Source organism: Cydia pomonella, chromosome 3, assembly GCF_033807575.1.
Source record: "Cydia pomonella isolate Wapato2018A chromosome 3, ilCydPomo1, whole genome shotgun sequence".
NCBI classification, from domain to species: Eukaryota; Metazoa; Arthropoda; class Insecta; order Lepidoptera; family Tortricidae; genus Cydia; species Cydia pomonella.
Window position 1 is genome coordinate 30,318,717 of NC_084705.1, and position 22,572 is coordinate 30,341,288.

The following is a 22,572-nucleotide window of genomic DNA, read 5'->3' on the forward strand; positions in this document are numbered from 1 at the left end:
AAAAGGTCCCCAATGTCAGAGTACTAATATTAATAAAATTTGGAGGTGTAAAGTCTCTCCAAGTGTCAAAATAAAATTTATACTAAATAAATAAACCGCGTCTGGACTGTTAAACTAGCAGTCTCATAAACTAATGCTACAGAATACATAACTAGTATGTACCAAGTCAAGTATATTATACAATATGACAGAGACGTATAGTCTCCAGTTAATACATTAAGTTTGGAGATGTATATGGTCCCCACCAAAGAAGTATTAAATGTTTATGACCACTAATTGTACAAATGCCGGGCCATACCTAGTGTGTTGGATTCTGAACCTTATATTCTTTATTTTACGATTTCGGTTACCGTGTATTCAAACATCAAGTAAGTGTCTTTCGAACCCGCGGATGGCGTGTCTATGCTGAATAACAGAGCAAAAACAGTCTTCTAGCCCCTGCTTCACCAGTCTGGGCATCTATTAGATGGCGCCATTTTTTGATATTTAGCAAATTTAACACATATCAGTGAAAGAATAAGGATCAAAGTCAAATGGCGTTTTAAAAGTTTTGAACATGTGCCTAAAGATGGAAGTAACTGTGGTTGCAAAATTTTCTTTGGCAATCCACCTCTATTTCAAATTCTCTTTGGTTATTGTAATACCCCTGCATGTATCTATTATGTAAATTTTAAAAAATCTAGTGAAATAAATAGAAAATGAGCAATTTATCACCGCATGAGCCATAACATATGGGAAAAATAAAAAGAATACAAGACCTCAAAGTTTCAATATTTAAGATTTTTAAAAACATGCAACAAGGAAAAAAATAATGGTACCATTCGATTCCTTGCATTAAAAAAAGTATTGTATAGCAACTATATAAACTATAAACGCAATATTTCACCTACAAAATCGCAATTTGCTTTGTTTTCCATAATACGTTTGTCCCAATTTTCAACCTAACACTCTCTCTTATACAGTTCAATATCGCTTGTACTTACATAACGTTGAAGCTAGTGTCCTTCCAGCCAGCGAATGGGGTGTCCATACTAGACAGCAGAGCGTAGACTGTCTCCTGTTTGGCCTCGGAGTACATTTTGACGCGCCACAGTACATTGGCTTCGGGAGCCCAGCCCATACGGACGTGCCATTCGCAGAACCAATCTGGAATAACGGTAAATTAAGAATAGATTGAAAGGGACATAAAATTAAAGAGAATTCGAAATGGAAGTGGAACGTCAAAGCAAACTTTCTAGCGACGTAAATTGACTGCTATCTTTCGACACGTGATTAAAACTTTTAGAACGCCATTTGATATGTGTTCAATTTGTTAAATATCAAAAAGTGGCGCCATCTAATAGATCAAAGGCCAAATGTATAGCAACATCGTTTCGAGCGATGGCGCCATAACCTTTAGGTAGTGCCCGATAAGATGGCGCCACTTTTTGATATTTAATAAATTGAACACATATCAGTAAAATAATAAGGATCAAAGTCAAATGGCGTTCTAAAAGTTTTAATTTGTGTGTCGAAAGATGGCAGTAAATTTACGTCGCTACAAAGTTTTTTTGATAATCTACTCGTACCTCTATTTCAAATTATCTTTAATAAAATATAAATATTAACATTGTAATATCGGGAATGTTTGTTAAATATAATAAAAAAATAATAATTCAGCCTATATACGTCCCACTGCTGGGCACAGGCCCAAATAAATATAAATAATATAGTTAATAAATATAATAAATAATAATAATAATAATTTAATTAATATAATAATATAATTTTGTTAAATATAAATACATAAAACGAGACCGACACTGAGGCGCATAGCTAGTTGCCATACGACGAGCTCGGGTATGTCCTTAAACTACGTCCAAAAGAGAGATATGGGCATTGTGAATGTGCCTTTATCTCTGTTTTGCTTTGTGTGGTAGGGCACAGCACAGCGGATGTCATTCCAGATCTAGAGCAGAGCCCAACTGGGGAAGTACCTCCACTTTACAGAAAACAGCAGCCAAATAACACTAGACCTCAACAAGGGTGCGGGTTGTACCTCTGGAGTTGCAGATATCTATAGGCTACGTAAACTGCTTACCATCACACGGGCCGTATGCTTGTTTGCCACCGATGTAGTATCAACAAAAAAATCGTACTAACCTTTCAATAAGAACTCAAACTCTCCATTAACCATCCTGTTAGGGTAATACAGCGTAAGGTACCCTCCATGGTGCCACGTCCCCTTATTATCCAGCTGTATGTCGATGGACACCTTTTGCGAGGGGTCCCGGTTCGCGTCCCAGTTGAAGGCGGCGCTGAGCCGCTTCTGGCGGGGGGTGAGCCAGCGCTTGTAGGACACGTGGACGTCGCGGAGTCTACGAGAAACGGGATATTCGACGTGAGAAGGGTATTGATGGTTGGAGTTCTGAGAAGACTGCTCGGAACCAGTACATGTTGAAGAAAGATAAGTCTTTAACAAATAATCTTCATCGAGAAATGAACCGACTACACAAAACAGTCTTATAGTTACATGCCATCGTTTTTCAAACGCTGGTGGCCTAGCGGTAAGAGCGTGCGACTTGCAATCCGGAGGACGCGGGTTCAAACCTCGGCTCTTACCAATAAGTTTTTCGGAACTTATGTACGAAATATCATTTGATATTTACCAGTCGCTATTCGGTGAAGGAAAACATCGTGAGGAAACCGGACCAATCCCAATAAGGCCTAGTTTACCTTCTGGGTTGGAAGGCCAGATGGCAGTCGCTTTCGTAAAAACTAGTGCCTACGCCAATTCTCGGGATTAGTTGCCAAGCGGATCCCAGGCTCCCATGAGTCGTGGCAAAATGCCGGGACAACGCGAGGAAGAAGGATTTTTCAAACGCCGCAAATATGTAGTAAGTAATGAAATATTTGCGACGCTCTAGGTTTTCGACCGAGGATGCAGCCCCACCGGCGCCAATACCGGTGCTTGGAATATGGGGTGGCACTAAGATATCTACACGGACAACGACGGACACGGACGGTATACAGGTAAGGACCTCTGCCAACACCGTGTTAGGCACCTGCCTAAAACAACAGACAAGGTTGCCTGAGACTTCCCATCCCATACTCTAAAGTACCAACATTCCGTCAGGCCTTTTACCATCGTCTCTAACAAGACCGTTGGCACCATGGTACCATGTTTTTGTAACAATCTATGTTAAAATACACATCACAAATGTACATCATTGCAGAGGCCAGGAAAGAGCAATTCGTGGACGAGTTTCGACAAAGAACTAACGAGTTCCTGTTCCTTCCGAGGTATATATAGTGCTTTTCTCCAAACATGCGAAAAAATCAGGTAAAATAATAATTCGAGCATCAACCAGCACTCAAATCGACCCTTCACATCAAAAACAATTTCCCTCTTTAATTATTAAAAAAACGTTAAAGACACAACTTTTTATGCCATAAAGTACCATTCAATATTCGTTCATTCAATATAATCGTGCAATGTAAGCTGTATGTGCACGCCTAAGTAAAAAACAAAAATAAAAGTTTTATAGTCTTCGATTTTATCAACCAGTATTCGCTCGATCTTATACGATTCTATCCTGTAGCTGGAAATGATGCTGACCAGGTCGCGTAGAATGTGTGTGTATATTAATTGGCTGTTTGCGTTTTTCTTAGTGGATACAAGTTTTAAAAAAGTAAAAAACAATACAGTAATAACTCCCCGCTTAAATACGACAATAATGGTTTGATTTTTTTTAATTTGTGTTTGACCATAACGAAGAATTTCCCGTACTATTTTTGCTACAATAGGGTGAACATTCCCGAGTATATTGGAGAAAAAATACTTACTGGTCGAAGTGTACGTCCATGGAAACGTCAGTGTTGTTAGTAAGGTCCGCATTGAGGGTCAAACTGTACGCTTTGTCGTTCGCGTCGACTTCTACGTATGTGGTGAAGTTCTGTTCCGAGAGTAGCACGTAGCGGAGCAGGGTTCTGTATTTGTCTTCGTTGTATTCGCCCTAGAACAATAATTTATGTTAGCTAGATTATTTTGGTATCTCTGTTTGCGTATCAAAAGTATTTTTACGCATATAATTTCGTGTGGGAAACATGAATAAGCTTTTTAGACGATGGCGCAGAACAGTCAAGCGGAGCGGAGGGGCGGGTAGCGTGGCGGCAAGCGATAAAGAGCTCTGTGCAGTCGGGCCACTCGCATACGTTTACATTTGTTTAATATGAACACCGCACGCGTCCCGCTACATGCGTCGCTCGAGCGTCAACTCAATTCGCTTAAATGTTGAGTCACCAGTTCGCTTCTTGTCATGAAAAAACCAAGTCTTATTAACTTTCATTAAATAAATAAACATCGTAGGACATTCGTATTCAAACTAAGTTCTGCAGTAAGCTCAATAAGGCTTGTGTTGTGAGTACTTAAACAACGATATATATAAAACGTAAAAAACAACCATGACCCAGGAACAAATATTCACGCTCATCGTACAAATAAATGCCCTTACCAGGATTTAAACCCGGGGCCATCGGCTTCATAGGCAGGGTCAAATTAAATTATACATTTATATTTATAAATAATAAATAAATAAATATTATAGGACATTATTACACAAATTATAGTATTTATAAATATTTATATAATATATAAATATTTATAAATACTTAAATACATAGAAAACACCCATGACTCAGGAACAAATATCCATGCTCATCACACGAATAAATGCCCTTACCAGGATTTGAACTCGGGACCATCAGCTTTGCAGGCAGGGTCACTACCCACAAGGCCAAACCGGTCGTCAAATTTATTGCCTGGTTTATTTATTGCCTCATTCTCTCACCTGTCCAACAAAAGTGAGCTGCCTGTTATCCTGCGTGAACCTGGCGTCGACAGCTATATCCTTGAAGTGGTTGCTGTTCAGTATCAGCTTGAGCCGGTGCGACGCCATATTGGTTTTGGACTGGTCCTGATACAGCGCGTCGATGTTGAAATCCACGCCCGTGAACCAGACGCCTGCTGCGTTCACCTGCCAAACAATTTAGTGCTTTCAATTGAGAGAGTAAGGTTGAAATTGCGAAATTCATTTTGTAGGGATGTGTAGCCTCCGGTAGCTTAAAATCACGTTACCTGTAAATTCCGTAGGCACATGTCATAATTGTCATAACCTGTGTGTTTATAGGTCATAGATATAGAAAGTCACAAATCGTAGGATATTAGGTTGAATTACTTTTTAAAATGGAAGAATGGATGGACCCCCGCTCCGGGTCGTTCCTAGCGCAGAGGTTGTCCATCGCGGTTCAACGCGAAAACGCAGCAAGCACGATGGGCATCTTTGCGTTGGAAGCGATGCGGGGTGGGTTGTTTAGTTTTTTATAGGTTAGTTTAGGTTTAGCTTTATTTATAGTTAAGTTTATTGATAGTTTATTTTTAGTCTTTAAGTATCTTTTAATGATTGTATTTGTTAATTGAAACTACCCTAGACATTGTTAGTTGGTTTAAATGGAAGAATTAAAAGAAATACAACTCCTGTTCCTCAGAACCTTACGAGATACAATACGTAACCGAAAGGTACTTAAAAGTTAAATAGGATGGTTACCTGGAATTCCTTATCTTCCTTCTCATGCACCTTCGCCTTGATAGAGCAGTCGTGTAGCGTCGGTAGGGAAGTATTTAATTCTGCAGTCGCGAACAACTTCGTACCGGGCGGGTAGTACAGAGCACCCGAAACGAGAATATCCTTTGATTTCGGGTTGACGTTTAGAAGGGCCACTACTGTATATTTCTTGCCGACCTGTAAAATACACTAATTAAGTAATTAGACACTTGAATTTCGAATATCACGTTGATGAAAATTTGTTAAAATACAAAATTAAGTCACGTTTTTCTGTCACCAGTAATATAATTACATAGTCGCTCGGGTCTATGGCCGGGTCTCTGGAAGAAGACACGTTGAACCTCATGTCTAAGTGCATTTAAGATTTACCTCCTGATATTCGAATATCATCCGCACAGGCCTCGGCTTGGTGACGGTGAGATGTGTGGCTAACTTCACGCCGAGCGGCGTGTCGATGCGCGTGTAGCCGAACGTCAGCGACGGCTCTATGGCCGGGTCTCTGGAGGAAGACACGTTGAAGCTCATGTCTAAATGCGTTGGGGATTTCTGAAAAAAAAAAAACATCGAAATCAGATGAAAAATATTTCACGATGCGACTCAGTAGGGGATGTACCCCTGAAGGGTAGGGGTGGCTAAGGGGCTCCAGGCCCCCCCAAAAGCGGTTTCGTGGCACTGCTGTAAAAGAGATACGGTCTATTTGAGGTGGAGAATGTAAACGCTCCAGGTAGATTCTGATGATAATATATTTTTTCTTCAAACGACACAATACAACTATCGAGTAACTCAGATGCTTGCCATTTTCCGAATGAAATCGCCTGCAGATCTTTATTCCTTCAGCAGGGTGATAGTTCTGAATCCAAATAGGAACCCCCCACCCTCAGTACCCTCAGTGAATTCTTTTAAAAATAGACTCGACAAACATTTTATAAATGGACAAAACACAAGTGCAGGACATTGATGTGCACATATCAGCTATAAGCTGCCTGTGCATTCATTAATAATAATAAAATAATAATAATAACTCAGCCTATATACGCCCCACTGCTGGGCACAGGCCTCCTCTCATGCGCGAGAGGGCTGGGGCTATAGTCCCCACGCTAGCCCAATGCGGATTGGCGACTTCACATACACCTTTGAATTTCTTCGCAGATGTATGCAGGTTTCCTCACGATGTTTTCCTTCACCGAAAAGCTAGTGGTAAATATCAAATGATATTTCGTACATAAGTTCCGAAAAACTCATTGGTACGAGCCAGGATTTGAACCCACGACCTCCGGATTAAAATAATAATAATAAAATAATCGTTGCCAGTTATCTTTCTCGAAACTGTGAAGGTTGGAAAATATCTCGCCTCCTCGGGTGAAAATGGCATACATCTTCACAAAACTACACCCTATCCTATTCTATCCTAACTACAGACTCCTACCTACTCCAGGCCGCTACAGAGTAAATAATGTTCCTAACACCCCTTCGCTATGAATCAGCCTCGCTGCCCGCTGGATACGGCTTGTGGTAAGGGAAAAACGATGGGAAAAGAACCTTACCCCGCGCCTTCACCATGTAGTTCTGAATTCAAATAATCGTTGCCAGTTCGAGGCATCGAGACTGTGAAGGTTTCCAACCCACTACTTAGAGTTTCCAGCACCCAACGGGGCTAAATTATTTTAGGGTCTCGACTAATCTACCAGCACCTCCAGCAGTCCTGGATCCGTCACTGATGCGTCCAGATCTGGCGAACAGCCCCCCCCCCCTCCCGTTACGCAAAATAGGCGACAGTCGTCGTTGCGGAAAATCGCCCGTATTACAATACAATACATACATTGTTAACTAAAACACTTACCATATTCCTTAAAACAGCAAAGAAGTTATACATAGGATACGCCGTGAATTCCATCGCCAGTTCTCCGTACAAATCATGTCTATTGGCCAGCGGTCGCTCGCTATACAAGCCCTCTAATTTAATCGTCTGAGTCCTGTTCTTGTAGCTCTGGTAGTCTAAAGTCAGTTGGAGTCCGTGCGAGAGTCCGTTGATGGTGTAGTAGCCGACGAGGTGGCTGGCTTGTTGGCGCATGTGGAAGTCCACTAGGATGTCCGCTTGTGTGACGCCGCCTTTAGTGCGTACTTTGAATTGGCCTGGGAAATAAACGAGTTATATATCAGTTCTGATAAAGGATCCTTTGTAACATTGTCTACCTAATTTAAGTTGACTTATAGTATTTTATGCAACAGTTGTATAAGAAGGGTCAAAAAAGGCGAGTAGCGTGAGTTACAATGTGAGCCGGAGCTGAAGGCGTAGGCGAACATTGTAAAGGAATACGACACGAGCATTTTTTGACTTACACAACGTTGCATACAATACTTTTCCTACGAGTCAACAAAAATAAATCTTAATTTAGGTAAACAAAGCAAAAGTGTATAGCCAAGACGCGCGAGCACACCTTGTTACGCGCCCGGCCCGCCCCGGGCCGCGGCCGGCCGGTCGGCGACACCTCGTAACTCATGAGGCCCTGGTACTTGCTACTTGCTAAATTAAATTTTGGACAGTTTTTTCTCGATTTTGGCCACCGTAGCCTACGGAGACTAACAAGCAACGGTCTTCGTAGTCTAGTTGTTGCTATAATTACGAGTGTCACATGCGTGTTTCTGACTTATGAAGTAATTGTTTTTACTATGCAACCAAATGAATATTTTGTAAGTTGGCAGCAATGCACTTAGTATAAAACTGTATTCGTTTTGATTTTGTTGACGTTATAGCGATTAAAAGCACATGTGCTGTTATGAGGAATAGACAATATAGACTTTTCTTGAAACCTTTTATGTATAAATAAATAATAAAATAAATAAATATTATAGGACATTATTACACAAATTGACTAAGTCCCACAGTAAGCTCAATAAGGCTTGTATTGAGGGTACTTAGACAACGATATATATAATATATAAATATTTATAAATACTTAAATACATAGAAAACACCCATGACTCAGGAACAAATATCCATGCTCATCACACGAATAAATGCCCTTACCAGGATTTGAACCCGGGACCATCAGCTTCGTAGGCAGGGTCACTACCCACTAGGCCAAACCGGTCGTCCGGTCGGTGTATGTTCTTATATTCGTGTTAATGAATGTATAAATGACAGATAACAGTAGAGGAGTAGGAAAAAGTATTATTCATGCTACACTAAGTCCGGCTCATGTCGCAAATCGAAAGAAAAGTTGATTAAATAGACACTATAATGTCAACAGAGAAAACGTCGGCCAAAATTGAAGTTTTTCTTTAAAATGTGAAAAGAGCATACCTACTTGGTCGCCTCGCTGGAGTGACAGGGTGGTGACGGATCTGCGCAAACTCGAAGTCAACAGTTGGCGAGAAGAAGCGCAGGACCGAGAAAAATGGCGCTGTCTGTTGTCGGAGGTAAAGTCTAATTCATCATCTTCCTCGCGTTGTCCCGGCATTTTGCCACGGCTCATGGGAGCCTGGGGTCCGCTTGGCAACCCAAGAATTGGCGTAGCGTAGTAGAAAGCGACTGCCATCTGACCTTCCAACCCAGAGGGTAAACTAGGCCTTCTTGGGATTAGTCCGGTTTCCTCACGAGTACTTCTTTAAAAACATTCTCACCAGTTAACTCAGCGATTTTCTCATCATTCACAACCCAGTCCGCCTTCGGTAACCACACATATCCAAACATGATGTCAGTCTTCTTCAACGACATGACAGTATCATAATGCTTCCTTCCATCTATGACCAAACTGTTTTGACATTGGCATATTGAGATAGTTACTTAAGAAATATACTCACCAGTTAACTCAGCAATTTTCTCATCATTCACAACCCAGTACGCCTTCGGCAACCACACATATCCAAACATGATGCCAGTCTTCTTCAACGACATGACAGTATCATAATGCTTCCTTCCATCTATGACCAAACTGTTTTGACATTGGCATATTGAGATAGTTACTTAAGAAATATACTCACCAGTTAACTCAGCAATTTTCTCATCATTCACAACCCAGTACGCCTTCGGCAACCACACATATCCAAACATGATGTCAGTCTTCTTCAACGACATGATTGTATCGAAATGCTTCCTTCCATATATATGACCAGACTGGCTTCGACTTGACAGTGGCATATTGAGATAGTAACTTAAGAAATATACTCACCAGTTAACTCAGCAATTTTCTCATCGTTCACAACCCAGTACGCCTTCGGCAACCACACATATCCAAACATGATGTCAGTCTTCTTCAACGACATGATTGTATCGAAATGCTTCCTCCCATCTATGACCAGACTGGCTTCGACTGACTTCACGTTGGCGGTGTTAAGGTAGGCTCCCTTGGCTTTGAGGGTGTTTTTGGCAGACTGGAAGGTAAGGCTGGCGGTGTAGGACGTGTTGGTTTCCGTGTTGGACAGGTTCAGGACCGCGTCGATCATGCGTTTCTCCTGTAGAGTTACGACTTGTTAAGTATGTAGAACATTGAGAATCGGTTTTTTAAGGTAGATAAAACGCTCTATAATAACTTTCAATACATTCAGTTAAAAGAGAGACCAAGTTCATCTATTTATTACAGTTGTGACTCGTACATAGGAAGAAAAATTATCTTTGAGGATATGTACAAAAATTCAGCGGTCGTTCCCATGATACTGATAATCATGACATCAGGTCCTTTTTCTCCAGACCAGCTGTGTCTGCCATGTATCAAAAATGAACCCTATTATTTGTGTCCGTTTTCTCATTTGTCTGACGTCTATTCTTGTCCGATTAGTATCAAATATCAAATATCAAACATTTATTCAGCAAATATGCCACAGGGGCACTTTTACATGTCCATTTTTACAAACAATAAATTAAAATAAAAAAACAATTACAAATATCGAATCTATGAAATAATAAATACTTTATTAGAGATGTATACTGTCTCTAAATGTCAAATTACACAAAAAAAACTATGATAAAAAAATAAAACCATAAAATACTAAAATTCTTTAGAGATGTATAAGTCTCTAAGTGTGAGAGATAAAATATAAAAATATATATTAAATTATCCTTAGAGATGTAGAGGGTCGCCAAGGCTTGAATTCTTATATAAATAATTAAAAGACAAAAAAATTAAAACAGACAAGAACCGAATGAAGTGTCTCACGTTAATGTCACTCAAAAGTAAAGTTACATACTTTAACATAACCTGTACCCCGTGTAAGCTTAAACAGACCGGTCTCCACAAACAGCACCCGTTCACGAGTATGACGTGTATCTCAGCCATCGTACCAATATTTAGTGATGCAGTTATGTAAGGCACGGTATGTGTACACCTGGCTGTCAGGAAGGTGAAGGCAACGACGTCACTGCTCTAATTCTTATCCCACTTGTATTGGAAGGAGTACGTCTTGGGGTACGGCTGACGTGTGTGAATGTGTGACGTGTAAGGTGAAAGCAATGACGTCACTGGTCCAGACCAGTTTGATACAATAACTAGTTATTGTCCCACTTATATTACAAGGAGTACGTTTTAGAAAGTAGTCATATGAGGCATTAAGCCTGTAACATACCTGGCTGTCTGGAGTGTCGAAAGTGAAGGCGATGACGTCACCGGTCTGGTTCTTGTCCCACTTGTACTGGAAGGAGTATATCTTGGCGGACGGGTCGGCCTTCTCGAGCGACAGGACGTACTTGGCCGGCCCGCTCATTATGAAGTACGGCGCGTCCTTCAGGTTCGTCATGTCTGGGAACTGGGAAGAGAAAATAAGTCAGTCAGCTGTCAAATTAGCTGGTGAAATTGACCGTCGGACCGACGATCCAAAAAGCGCTGGTGGCCTAGCGGTAAGAGCGTGCGACTTGCAATCCGGAGGTCGCAGGTTCAAACCCGCGTACCAATGAGTTTTTCGGAACTTATGTGCGAAATATCATTTGATATTTACCACAAGCTTTTCTGCGAAGGAAAACATCCTGAAGAAACCTGCATATGTGAACTCCCCAATCCGCATTGGGCTAGCGTGGGGACTATAGTCCAAGCCCTCTCGCGCATGAGAGGAAGCCTGTGCCCAGCAGCGGGCGTATACAATACAAATTCTCTCAGTGCGCGGGCTCGAATACTTTCTCGCTCGCACAGTATTGCGTCACGCCGGCCAGCCACCGAGGAACACCGAGCGCGCACGACGATCGCCGACCGGACCGAATAAAAGCCGCAGTCCGCGCCGCGTCAACTGACTTAGCTAGCGACTGCCTTAGCGATAGGTACACCTCTGTCCTTTGGCTAGTCTCAATAGGTCGGGAGTTCGATAGCCCACTTGCAGTCTTCTCCCTGACCTCCCTAGGTATTAGCTAGTGCCTTGGCGATAGGTTCCCGACTGTCCCTTGGCTTATTTCGACGGGAGTAGGTGTGCCCAACCTTGCCACCTACTCGCGTGTTTAATTTAGCTAGGACGAATCCTGTTATGTGTGAAAGCAAATGCTCATGAATGTAAAGTATCTTGTCAATAAAAGTATTGTTGACATTGGAGTTTGGTATCTACCCCCTCCCTCCACGTCACCCTACAGGCTGAATTAATATTATAATATAGCCTTTGAAGACCCTAAATAAAATTGGTAGAGTCGTGTCAGTACCCGATAGGAGGCGCAGACTTTAATGCCAATGCCCTTGTCGAAGGCGGACCAGCTGCAGGTGTTCTGCTCTATTTTGTTGGTGTTCAGCCCCTGCTGCTGCAACTCTTCGTCGCCGTGGAGGATTATCAGCTCAGATCTGAAATAAATGTGGTGATACATAAATTCTGTTTCTTCTCTCTAAAGATCTCATTTTCCATCAACTCAACAGCCTCCTAGGCTAGTCGGTAGTGACTCTGCCTATGATGGTCTGTTTATCAAGAATTCGTTCCTGAGTTATGGATGTTTCCTATCTGTACAAAATTGTCTTCAAAATATTTAGTTATTTATATATTCTATGACACGAAAGGTAAGCTTTGCGTCAACAACCAACTTCAATCCACGCCTGGTTGGTGGTCTAGGCCCTAGGGTAAGGCGTACAACTTTCAACCCGAAGGTCCCAAGTTCGGACCCCAGCTTGTACCAGAGTTTCTTGGAAGTTTTGTACAAATCATTATATTATTTTTACCAATCGCTTTTCGGCGAAGAAAAACATCTCCAGGAAACCGGAGCAGTGTAATAAGGCCTAGTTTTCCCTCTGGGTATGGACGAGGCCGAGGTCACGGATGTTGAGCTTGGCCTCGACGGGTTGACCGTAACTTACTTAGCGGTGAATATTTCTCTCTTCTCACTGGGCAGGGACAGATCAAGCCTGACCAGACCAAGGCCGCGGATGTTGAGTTTCGCCTCGACGGCGGTGTAGAAGCGCATGTTTACGCGGATATTGACGGTAACTTACTTGGCGGTGAGTATTTCTCACCACTGGGAAGGGACAGCTAGGTCGAGCCAGACCAACCTAAGATCCGGATGTTGAGTTTGGCCTGGATGGCGGTGGCGGTGTCGAGACGCATGTTAACTGTGACTCACTTATCTGCGAATATTTCTCTCTTCTCACTGGGCAGAGACAAATCAAGCCTGACCAGACCAAGGCCGCGGATGTTGAATTTGGCCTCGATGGCGTTCGTTGGCTACTATATTGACTGTAACTTACTTGGCGGCAAATATTTCTCTCTTCTCACTGGGCAAAGACAAATCAAGCCTGACCAGACCAAGGCCGCGCATGTTGAATTTGGCGTCAATGGCGTTGTGTACTATATTGACTGTAACTTACTTGGCAGCAAATATTTCTCTCTTCTCACTGGGCAGAGACAGATCAAGCCTGACCGGACCAAGGCCGCGGATGTTGAATTTGGCCTCGATGGCGTTGGGTACTATGACTGTAACTCACTTTGCAGCGAATATTTCTCTTTTCTCACTGGGCAAAGACAGATCAAGCCTGACCAGACTGAGGCCACGGATGTTGAATTTGGCCTCGATGGCGTTGTGTACTATATTGACTGTAACTTACTTGGCGGCAAATATTTCTCTCTTCTCACTAGGCAAAGACAAATCAAGCCTGACCAGACCGAGGCCACGGATGTTGAATTTGGCCTCGATGGCGTTGGGTACTATATTGACTGTGACTCACTTGGCAGCGAATATTTCTCTCTTCTCACTGGGCAGAGACAAATCAAGCCTGACCAGACCAAGGCCGCGGATGTTGAGCTTGGCCTCGACGGCGGTGGCGGTGTAGAGGCGCATGTTCACGCGGATGCCGCTTGAGCTGAGGTCGCCGGCGTTCACTGACATTGTTGCGGCTATGTTTACAGCGACGCTGTAGGTAAAGTTTATAATTGTATATAAAATCAAATGCCAAGATTTTTTTTCTTCAAATTAATATATTCGCCGGTATAAGGGAAACGTTTTAGTGTTTGACAGCCTAGATCCCTTATTTAGACGGTTCAAGAATACGGGATTCGATATTTGGTCGATCGGTTGAATTCCTTGTACTCTGTAGTTAGAAATGTATCGGATATTGAAATTGAACCGTCTAAATGGGGCTTAATTCCAATAGTTCACCGTTTGTTACTATTGGGACAATGACCAGCACTGGGATATTTACGATATTGGAAATCAACGATAAATGTAAGCAGGCCTCAAACAGGGAATTTTTCAATCTGTTTTATTGTTACAACTGATTGTGTTTAGCTAAATCAGGAATCGCACTAATTTAATTCGGATTGTCACAAGGAGTTTTGATTTTTACATATCGTTTAAATTCATTCAATCGTGGAAAGTAATTTTGAAAACGTATTTCACATTATTGAAAAGTTTTAAGCGATCAACTGTTGTTGTTTAAGATCGCTATGGTGTACATTAGATTTATTATATAAGACAGTACCCACCATCTTGTAAATTTTATACCGAATCCTTCACGTCACATGACGACCCTGCCAGCATAAGGCTATCACTAGCTATGTCTTACCTGGGATGTATCTTGCCCTCAAAATCCAGGTTTCCGCTCTGTCTAAACTTGTCTAGCATGGTGCCTGATAGTTTAGTATTGACGTAGCTGGTCCCCATTAGGTTCATGTTGAGAGGCAGACCACAACCGGTGGGCACTGAGAATGTGGTGTCAAGGAATAGAGATGCCTTGTTGTAGGATATTTCCTGGGGAAATAATTCAAATTTAAAGTCATGCTAAGAATTCTCAGTTCTAGTTAGAAAAATCCAAGGTTGTCCAGTGTAAAAAGTGCCAGGTGTATGTGAAGCAATTGACTGGATCGTAAATTCAAAGTACGTAAGTTTTGACTGTGGAGTCGATCAACCATGGACGTGGTTATTTTTTTAAGATGAATGCGATGAATTTCCATATCATAATTATCGTATGAGACGACCCTAAGTGCAAATGATGAAGATTTTATAATATGATTTAAACCATATTGTTAAGAGAACTTACTTTTCCAGATAATATCTCTGATATCCTAAACTGCGGATTAAGCCTTTCCATACTCTTCACAATCTCATCATTCCCCTCTGCGTTTCGATACGAAATGTCATTCCCGAACACTTTCACCCTCAACTCCGCCATGGGAAAATGGCGCCAAAGCCGGACATTCTTGTACGGGATGTCGTCGAGTTTTAAGCGCTTCGTTCATGTAGAGAATATTAATAATATCTCGTCGTAATAAATACTTACCATTCCGGAAAATATCTCTAATATCCTTAAGGAGTTCAGACCTATAAGCTCGTTCTGGGCATGATATGTTAATAATATTAATATATAATCACAAAAACTACCATACCTTTCCAGACAATATTTCCAAAATCCTCAACTGCGGATTGAGCCTCTCCAAGCTCTTCACAATCTCATCATTCCCCTCCGCGTTCCAATACGAAATCTCATTCCCGAACACTTTCACCCCCAACTCCGCCATAGGAAACTGGTGCTTAAGCGCTTCATTCTTGTACGGGATGTCGTCGACTTTCCCGCGCACGTCGTCGGCCTCGGTGAGCGAGCGGAGGAAGCGAAGGTTTTGGAGGTGGTCGTTCAGTTTGGTCTTGCTGAGCGGTCCGTTGTTGCCGAAGAGGTTCTCGAAGTAGCGCTCGAAGCCTTCGGCGCGGGCTTTTAGCTGGAATTTAAGATAATATTAGTAAGGTTTGTATACCACAGGTCTAAAATTATTACAAGTACCTATAGTCGTTCGATTTGTAGCTAGCCCCGACGGGCTAATCCTTTGTCTATTGTTAAGTAAAACCGCACATGCCACTACCTGCAAAAAAGGGTCGTATAATTCTAATTGGCACCTGACTGCGGCCAAGTCCAACGCTCAAACCACCCGTGTAGGTGCGCTCTCCGATAACACGCCTTTGTTATGCATCTCGAGGACGCATTTTAGACTGGTTCTGTATCGTTCGACTCGCCGGCACTCAGTAAACGTAGAGGGACCACACAAGAAATCGCAAATTATTTTTCCATTTGTTCATTTAAAATCTATTGCAATTTCCATAGTAGTTGTAATTCAATAACCGGTTAAAGTGACCGGACCATTTTTTGTAAGTAGTGGCACGTGCGGTTTTACTTACCAATAAACAAAGGATTAGCCCGTCGGGGCCAGCTACAAATCGACCGACTATACGTAATGTTTTTTTAAATCTATATCGGCCATACGGGGTGTTTTTTTCAACATTTATGCGTATTATGTAGCGTGAATATAGATGTTCTTACTGAAATAGTTTTAGGGCTTATTTACACGGTGCGAGAACTCGCATGCAAGTTCCATTACATTGCGGTATTTGATCTGTCGGCCGAATTGGTTGTAACCTAAATAGTCCGCAATGTAACTAAAATCGCATGGAAGTTCGCATGCCGTGTAAATCAGCCCTCACTACTGCACCAATCCCATTCTTATGTTATATTTAGTTCAGTGGTACGATAATGTCTTATCGTATTAAGTCACCCAGTTCTAATATCCCATGTTGTGCAAGAAAGATTAAATAAATAAATCCCCAACTCTCGACAGCATATTTTTGCTGTTTCACAGAAAACATCGACTTAAATCATAATTATCAAGTCAAATGTATAAAACTTTTTTTTTTTGCTTTTTGTATGTTGATCCCATAGTAAATTAAAAAAAATACTTTCAATACAAATAATTTTATTGAAAACAGTATAAGTACAGTGTTAGCACTTAAAGACTAAGGATTAAGGATAAGGAAAAGTTTACAAATGCCTGAACTAGGGGTTCCTGTGTTTGTGCCCGGGTCAATGTGCCCGGGTTAGCGTTGGTCATAACTATTCCAAATTTCAAATCCATAGCTTAAGTGGTTCTCGAGATATTTAGCGTTGTGACAAACGGACGGACGGACAGAGTCTCAACATAAGGGTTCCTTTTGTACCTTTTTGGTACAGAACCCTAAAAAGGTTCCCGGTAGTATGACACAGATATTCACTACGTACACATGGCTTTACGTGAAAAACACCCAGCATAAGTAATTATTTATAAGTAAGTACAAAATATTACCTCAAGAATATTGATGGATTCCCCAAACATGTCGACAGTCAAGTTGAGAGACACTGAACGTGGTATGTACGAATCCGGCGAGAAGATTACGTTCGCTTCGTAGTTTCCACCTGCGACAAGTAAAATGCAGCTCTAATAACATATACAATTAAAGTTTAATTTTGTAAAACAAAGTACTTCACTTCTACAACTTTAGAAACAGTTTTTAAATGTAAAATTTTATAAGTAGTAGTATTTAACTATTTATAATATTATTTGACTTCACGTTTAACTTTTTCCTTATAATTTGTTATTAACTTTTCCTGCACCAACATGCCTCTTGGCATTAAGTTCGCCATTTGTAATTTTTTCTTTGTGTGCAATAAAGTTTAAATAAATAAATAAAATTTCAACTATATTTAAATTCTCCGCTCGTCAAAACATACCAAGACAATTGCAATCTAGATTTTTTTTAAATAGCGAATCAAGATAAAATGATATGGGAAACCTTTTTATAGGATTCTAGGCAGCTAGGGGTTATCATACAAATTACCGCACAAAATAATAATAAAAAATATTTACTTTAATTTTAAAACCGTGACACTTCAAAAGTAAACTTGCTATAAACAGCAGGGAGCCACAATGTACTTATAGATAAACTTTCCAAAGTTGTCCTAATAACATAAAAACATGTAATTAGCAGACCCTATCTGTTTGCAATACGGTCTACTTCATATAGTATATTGAATGTTTACTTATACACAGTTGAGTGTGTCTCTAAGTAAATGAATGCCCTTGTTACAAAAGTCTTTCAAAACAATTTCAAGCTCTGTACCCATACAGATAAGGTCCAAATCTCACCCGCATTATACTGGTCGAAGAACACGCTCTGTTCGTAGTTTCGCGAGAACATCCTGAAATCAGGCTGGTCTTCTAACTGAGGCATGGGGTTACCAGAGAGCAGACCCTGGATTTCCACTCTGGACGGCAAGGATGATTGGCCTAAGTTGTTGAGATGGGACCAGACGAATGTTGCCACTGAAAAAAAAAGACTTGATATACTAGATAAATTCACGAACCACATCAGATGTCCGTAATGTAGAGGGAAAGGCATGAGGTTGCCAGTAAGCAGGTCCTGGATTTCTACCTTGGGTAGAGAGGTTTCTGACGTGGGACCACACGACTGTTACATTCGAGTGTTGAGGTATAGTGTGAAAATTGTATGTATTCTAGCAAAGGCAATTTGAAATAGAGGTTTATCAAAGAAAATTTTGTAGCTACAGTAAATTTACTGCCATCTTTCGACACATGATTAAAACTTTTAGAACGCCATTTGACTTTGCTCCTTATTAGTTTCACTGATATTTCTTAAATTTGTTAAAAATCAAAAAGTGGCGCCGTCTAATAGATCAAAGGCCAAAGATATGGCGGCACCATTTCGAGCGAATCAGTGAAAGAGTAAGGATCAAAGTCAAATTGCGTTCTAAAAGTTTTAATCACGTGTCGATAGGTTGCAGTAAATTTACTGACTACAAAATTTTCTTTGACAATTCACCTACGTATTTTATTTAAGATTAGTAGTTAAGTTAGAAAAATGCATGTTTTTTTTGTATGAAATAAACAGATTAAATTTTTTTTTTTTTTTTTACCTCTATTTCTATCTTTGATTCTAGGTAAGTTTTGGGATGGTTTTGAAATTCGACACGCAAAATAGAAAGGAACAAGTTTTTTTTGTTAGTCGTGAGACAGTTAACATTTTTTTACCGTTTTCGTAGTTGGTCCACTTGGTCCTGCAGTTAAAGTTAATGCATATTTACCTTGGAAAATTGAAAAAAAAAAAAAACAAATATTAAAACGTACCTTGATTGACCTTCTCGTTCCTCACGGCGTGGTAGATCTTCCTAACTATACTCAAGGTGGGACACTTCATCACTTGCAAGTAAGACGCTATGCGCACTTCGATGTTCACGTAGTCTTCGCGGAACGTCTCTAGGAAGTATTCACTGAAAAGTAATAAAATATAATCATTTCAAATAGGCTTTGAGAGATCTAAATACACCATAGCTTCTTTTTACCGAACTACGAAGTAAAAGTTCACGATTTTATCAGTCTTTGTACATCATTGTCTAGTTATAGGCCAGTGAAGCGAAGCCGTTAACTAACACAAGGCTGGCACTCCTACTTAGGCCAAGGCACGCATAACACAAGCCCATGTGTTATTTCTGCGAATCTTTTGAGTAATATAAAATTACCGTGTTTCCACACAAGGCGTCCTCCGGAAAGCGTCGACGGCCGCCAGCCTGATGGGAACCGGGACCAGCTCGTCGCCCACTATGTTTATAAGTACGTCTGTGAACTCCTGCTTGAAGCCGCCGATGTTGCCCAGTGCTTTGATTGCTATTTTAACCTATAAGCAGAAAAATACATTATTTTTGCGCTATAAGGCACGGTTTAGAAGATACAGCCCCAAAGAGTTTTTTTTTTTCAGTCATACAGAAATCTTTGTAGGGCTGAATCTCCTTACCCGTGCGTCGTAGCGTAAAAATAATCCAATTTTCGTTCTCCTTTCGGTAACAAAAAAAACACAAAAAAAAAGAAAAAAAAAGCGTAATGGCGTGCGTGGTAGCGCAAAAATAATTACATTATTGTTCCCCTTCAATACCCCACGCACTGAATAACCTATCACATTAGGACATGAAACAATCATCATCATCATCATCCTGTTTCTTTTTAAATTATTTCATTGCAAGTTTGAGAAAAGCACTATACAAATCTCGGAGGGAAACGGGGTTGCCGGCCGCGTATCCCTATTCGACCTCGCTACGCTAGGCCGTCTATATCTACTTTGCCTGCAACCTTCGTTTCCCGTCCTCTATAGTAATGTACTATTAATATTATATTTTTGATTTATTTGATTACTGATTATGGGTTTAAGACGTGCGTTCGTGGGGTCGAAATAATAGTTCATATTATCACTACGTATAGAACCGGCACAGAGAACCAGTATTTTGCGCCATGAGTTGATGTTTTGATAACAAACCATAGAAGCGGAGCGTGAATCTTGCAACCAGTTTAGCTTCCAAGATAACCCACACTAACAAACATATGTACGTATTAACAGGGCAATTTATATAAAAGCTTGTAAAAATAGCTCACTTTGTTTCTAACTGCTCTCTTTGCGGTAGCCAGATCCTTGTTGTCAACCTCCTTGACTATGTTCTGGAACTCTTCCATTATCAGCTTGGGCGTCTCTTCTTCGCAGCATTCCCGTACTGTTAAAAAAATGTTTACATGTATTGGTTAAAAAAGTTTCACTTTCAGTATGGATCGAACAAAGGGCAATAGATGGCCCTTAAGGCTACTGATTTGACTCCTTGAGGATTGAGTTTTATGAATACGGGTTAGAATTCAAAACCCCAAAATAAGTCCGTTTTGACTTACGAGATTTGCCGCTGTGTTTGCAGTAGGAGTGTACCATTGAAGACACGGTGAAGCTGATGACCTGATCGCCTGGCTGTCTCTTCAGCAGTTCCAACATACTGGTCAACATCTCTTTCTTCGGTCTGTAACAAGTAAACATGTTTCTCCTAGGTTTAAAACTTTATTAGGTAACTTACTTCCCATTAAGCACAAAAATTACCATGGACGAGAGAAATAGGTTAAATAATTTAAGTTGAAATAAAAATTAGTCTTTCATACTGTAGTCTTAAGCGTAACATATCAAATGTGAACCTTATTATATTTAGGATAAGGCTTCAAGTTATGTAAGATAATTAAAAACTAGTGATACAAATATTTGGTGCCGTGACCAGGATATTTTATTTTAAATATAGATCTTAGTATCTTTATTCTTATTATTCGGACCTTAGTATCGGTATTCCGTAGGGTGAAGTCATTGAAAAATTAACCGTATTATAATGTAGATAAGGTCCGTTTTCGAGACAGTTACAAATATGTGGTGCCTTGATTAAAATATTTAGTTTTTCTAATATAAACCTTATTACAATGTTCATAAGGTACATTACCTCGGTATCATGGCCATGGACATGAGCCACTCGTGTCTGGTGTTGGCGTCGACGGCTTCACGAAGTACCATGTCCTTGATGAGCTCGACGGAGCCGGCGCTCGCTATGTAGGGAAGGGCGTCTAGCATGTGCTTTCTGAAAATATATTTACTTATGTGAAATTAGCCGCCTGAAAAAAATAAAATAAGCGGTACTAAAATTTTCTTGAAGCTAATTTTACTAAATGTGCCAAACCCTTATATTTGTAATTTATACGATTATTAGTCGTTATTGCGGGCGCAACTGAAATAAGCGGTGGCGTTCCCATACTAATTTTATGCGGGAGCGCTTATGAGTGGTGACTGGTGACCTCGATTATCTTATATGCTCCATCTAGATTAGTCGTTCGATTTGTAGCTAGCCCCGAACGACTGATCCTTTGTCTATTGTTAAGTAAAACCGCACGTGCCACTACCTTAAAAAAAATTGTCGTATAATTCTAATTGGCACCTGAGCGCAAGCTAGTCCAACGCTCGAAAAATCAGTGTAGGTGCGCTCTCCGATAACGCGCCTTTGTAAAGCATCTCGAAGACACATTTTAGACTGGCTCTGTAGCGTTTAACTCGCTGGCACTCATAACTGTAGAGGGACCGCACGCGCAAATTATTTTTGTTCGCAAACGACTATAGCTGAAGTGGTCAGTGAGCAGTACTCACGTGGCTTTAGGGCAGATGGAAGGAGCTCTCGCCAGCAGCTGCGCCAGCGCGGGGTAGTGCAGCCCCCGCGCCGCGCGCACCAGCTTGCCCCACAGCCCCACGGTGGAGCCGCTGTCCAGGTTCTCGTCCATCGTCATGCCTGCACGTAGTGTTATGTGAGGTGGTCAGTGAGCAGTACTCACGTGGCTTTAGGGCAGATGGAAGGAGCTCTCGCCAGCAGCTGCGCCAGCGCGGGGTAGTGCAGCCCCCGCGCCGCGCGCACCAGCTTGCCCCACAGCCCCACGGTGGAGCCGCTGTCCAGGTTCTCGTCCATCGTCATGCCTGCACGTAGTGTTATGTGAGGTGGTCAGTGAGCAGTACTCACGTGGCTTTAGGGCAGATGGAAGGAGCTCTCGCCAGCAGCTGCGCCAGCGCGGGGTAGTGCAGCCCCCGCGCCGCGCGCACCAGCTTGCCCCACAGCCCCACGGTGGAGCCGCTGTCCAGGTTCTCGTCCATCGTCATGCCTGCACGTAGTGTTATGTGAGGTGGTCAGTGAGCAGTACTCACGTGGCTTTAGGGCAGATGGAAGGAGCTCTCGCCAGCAGCTGCGCCAGCGCGGGGTAGTGCAGCCCCCGCGCCGCGCGCACCAGCTTGCCCCACAGCCCCACGGTGGAGCCGCTGTCCAGGTTCTCGTCCATCGTCATGCCTGGCACGTAGTCGTCTGTGCTGTCCTTGATGCTGGAAAATAATTCAACTATATTAACCTTTTTGACGCCAATGATGAATATATCCGCA

At 41.6% G+C, this 22,572-nt stretch overlaps 1 protein-coding gene across 4 annotated transcripts in view; it reads right to left on the reverse strand.

The window, feature by feature from the left end:
• Nucleotides 1-22,300, reverse strand: part of LOC133516534 (uncharacterized) — an 80,217-nt gene extending 57,917 nt beyond the window's left edge. Inside the window, exons 1-21 of one of the 4 annotated variants that reach the window (XM_061849524.1) lie at nucleotides 21,799-22,300; nucleotides 21,104-21,238; nucleotides 20,520-20,641; nucleotides 20,235-20,350; nucleotides 19,331-19,485; nucleotides 18,939-19,081; nucleotides 17,940-18,116; nucleotides 17,100-17,209; nucleotides 15,381-15,707; nucleotides 14,561-14,745; nucleotides 13,724-13,909; nucleotides 12,220-12,355; nucleotides 11,166-11,345; nucleotides 9,776-10,058; nucleotides 7,444-7,736; nucleotides 5,973-6,149; nucleotides 5,586-5,780; nucleotides 4,830-5,015; nucleotides 3,826-3,995; nucleotides 2,143-2,357; nucleotides 984-1,146 (exon numbers count right to left, since the gene is read on the reverse strand). In XM_061849524.1, coding sequence (XP_061705508.1) covers nucleotides 984-1,146; nucleotides 2,143-2,357; nucleotides 3,826-3,995; nucleotides 4,830-5,015; nucleotides 5,586-5,780; nucleotides 5,973-6,149; nucleotides 7,444-7,736; nucleotides 9,776-10,058; nucleotides 11,166-11,345; nucleotides 12,220-12,355; nucleotides 13,724-13,909; nucleotides 14,561-14,745; nucleotides 15,381-15,707; nucleotides 17,100-17,209; nucleotides 17,940-18,116; nucleotides 18,939-19,081; nucleotides 19,331-19,485; nucleotides 20,235-20,350; nucleotides 20,520-20,641; nucleotides 21,104-21,238; nucleotides 21,799-21,935 — 3,791 coding nt within the window. In that variant the 5' untranslated portion in view covers nucleotides 21,936-22,300. Of the gene's footprint in view, nucleotides 1-983; nucleotides 1,147-2,142; nucleotides 2,358-3,825; nucleotides 3,996-4,829; nucleotides 5,016-5,585; nucleotides 5,781-5,972; nucleotides 6,150-7,443; nucleotides 7,737-9,227; nucleotides 9,342-9,407; nucleotides 9,558-9,587; nucleotides 9,706-9,775; nucleotides 10,059-11,165; nucleotides 11,346-12,219; nucleotides 12,356-13,723; nucleotides 13,910-14,560; nucleotides 14,746-15,380; nucleotides 15,708-17,099; nucleotides 17,210-17,939; nucleotides 18,117-18,938; nucleotides 19,082-19,330; nucleotides 19,486-20,234; nucleotides 20,351-20,519; nucleotides 20,642-21,103; nucleotides 21,239-21,798 lie in introns of those variants that run through there. The other 3 variants (XM_061849525.1, XM_061849526.1, XM_061849527.1) reach the window with 3 other exon arrangements.
• Between the last annotated feature and the right edge of the window lie 272 nt (nucleotides 22,301-22,572).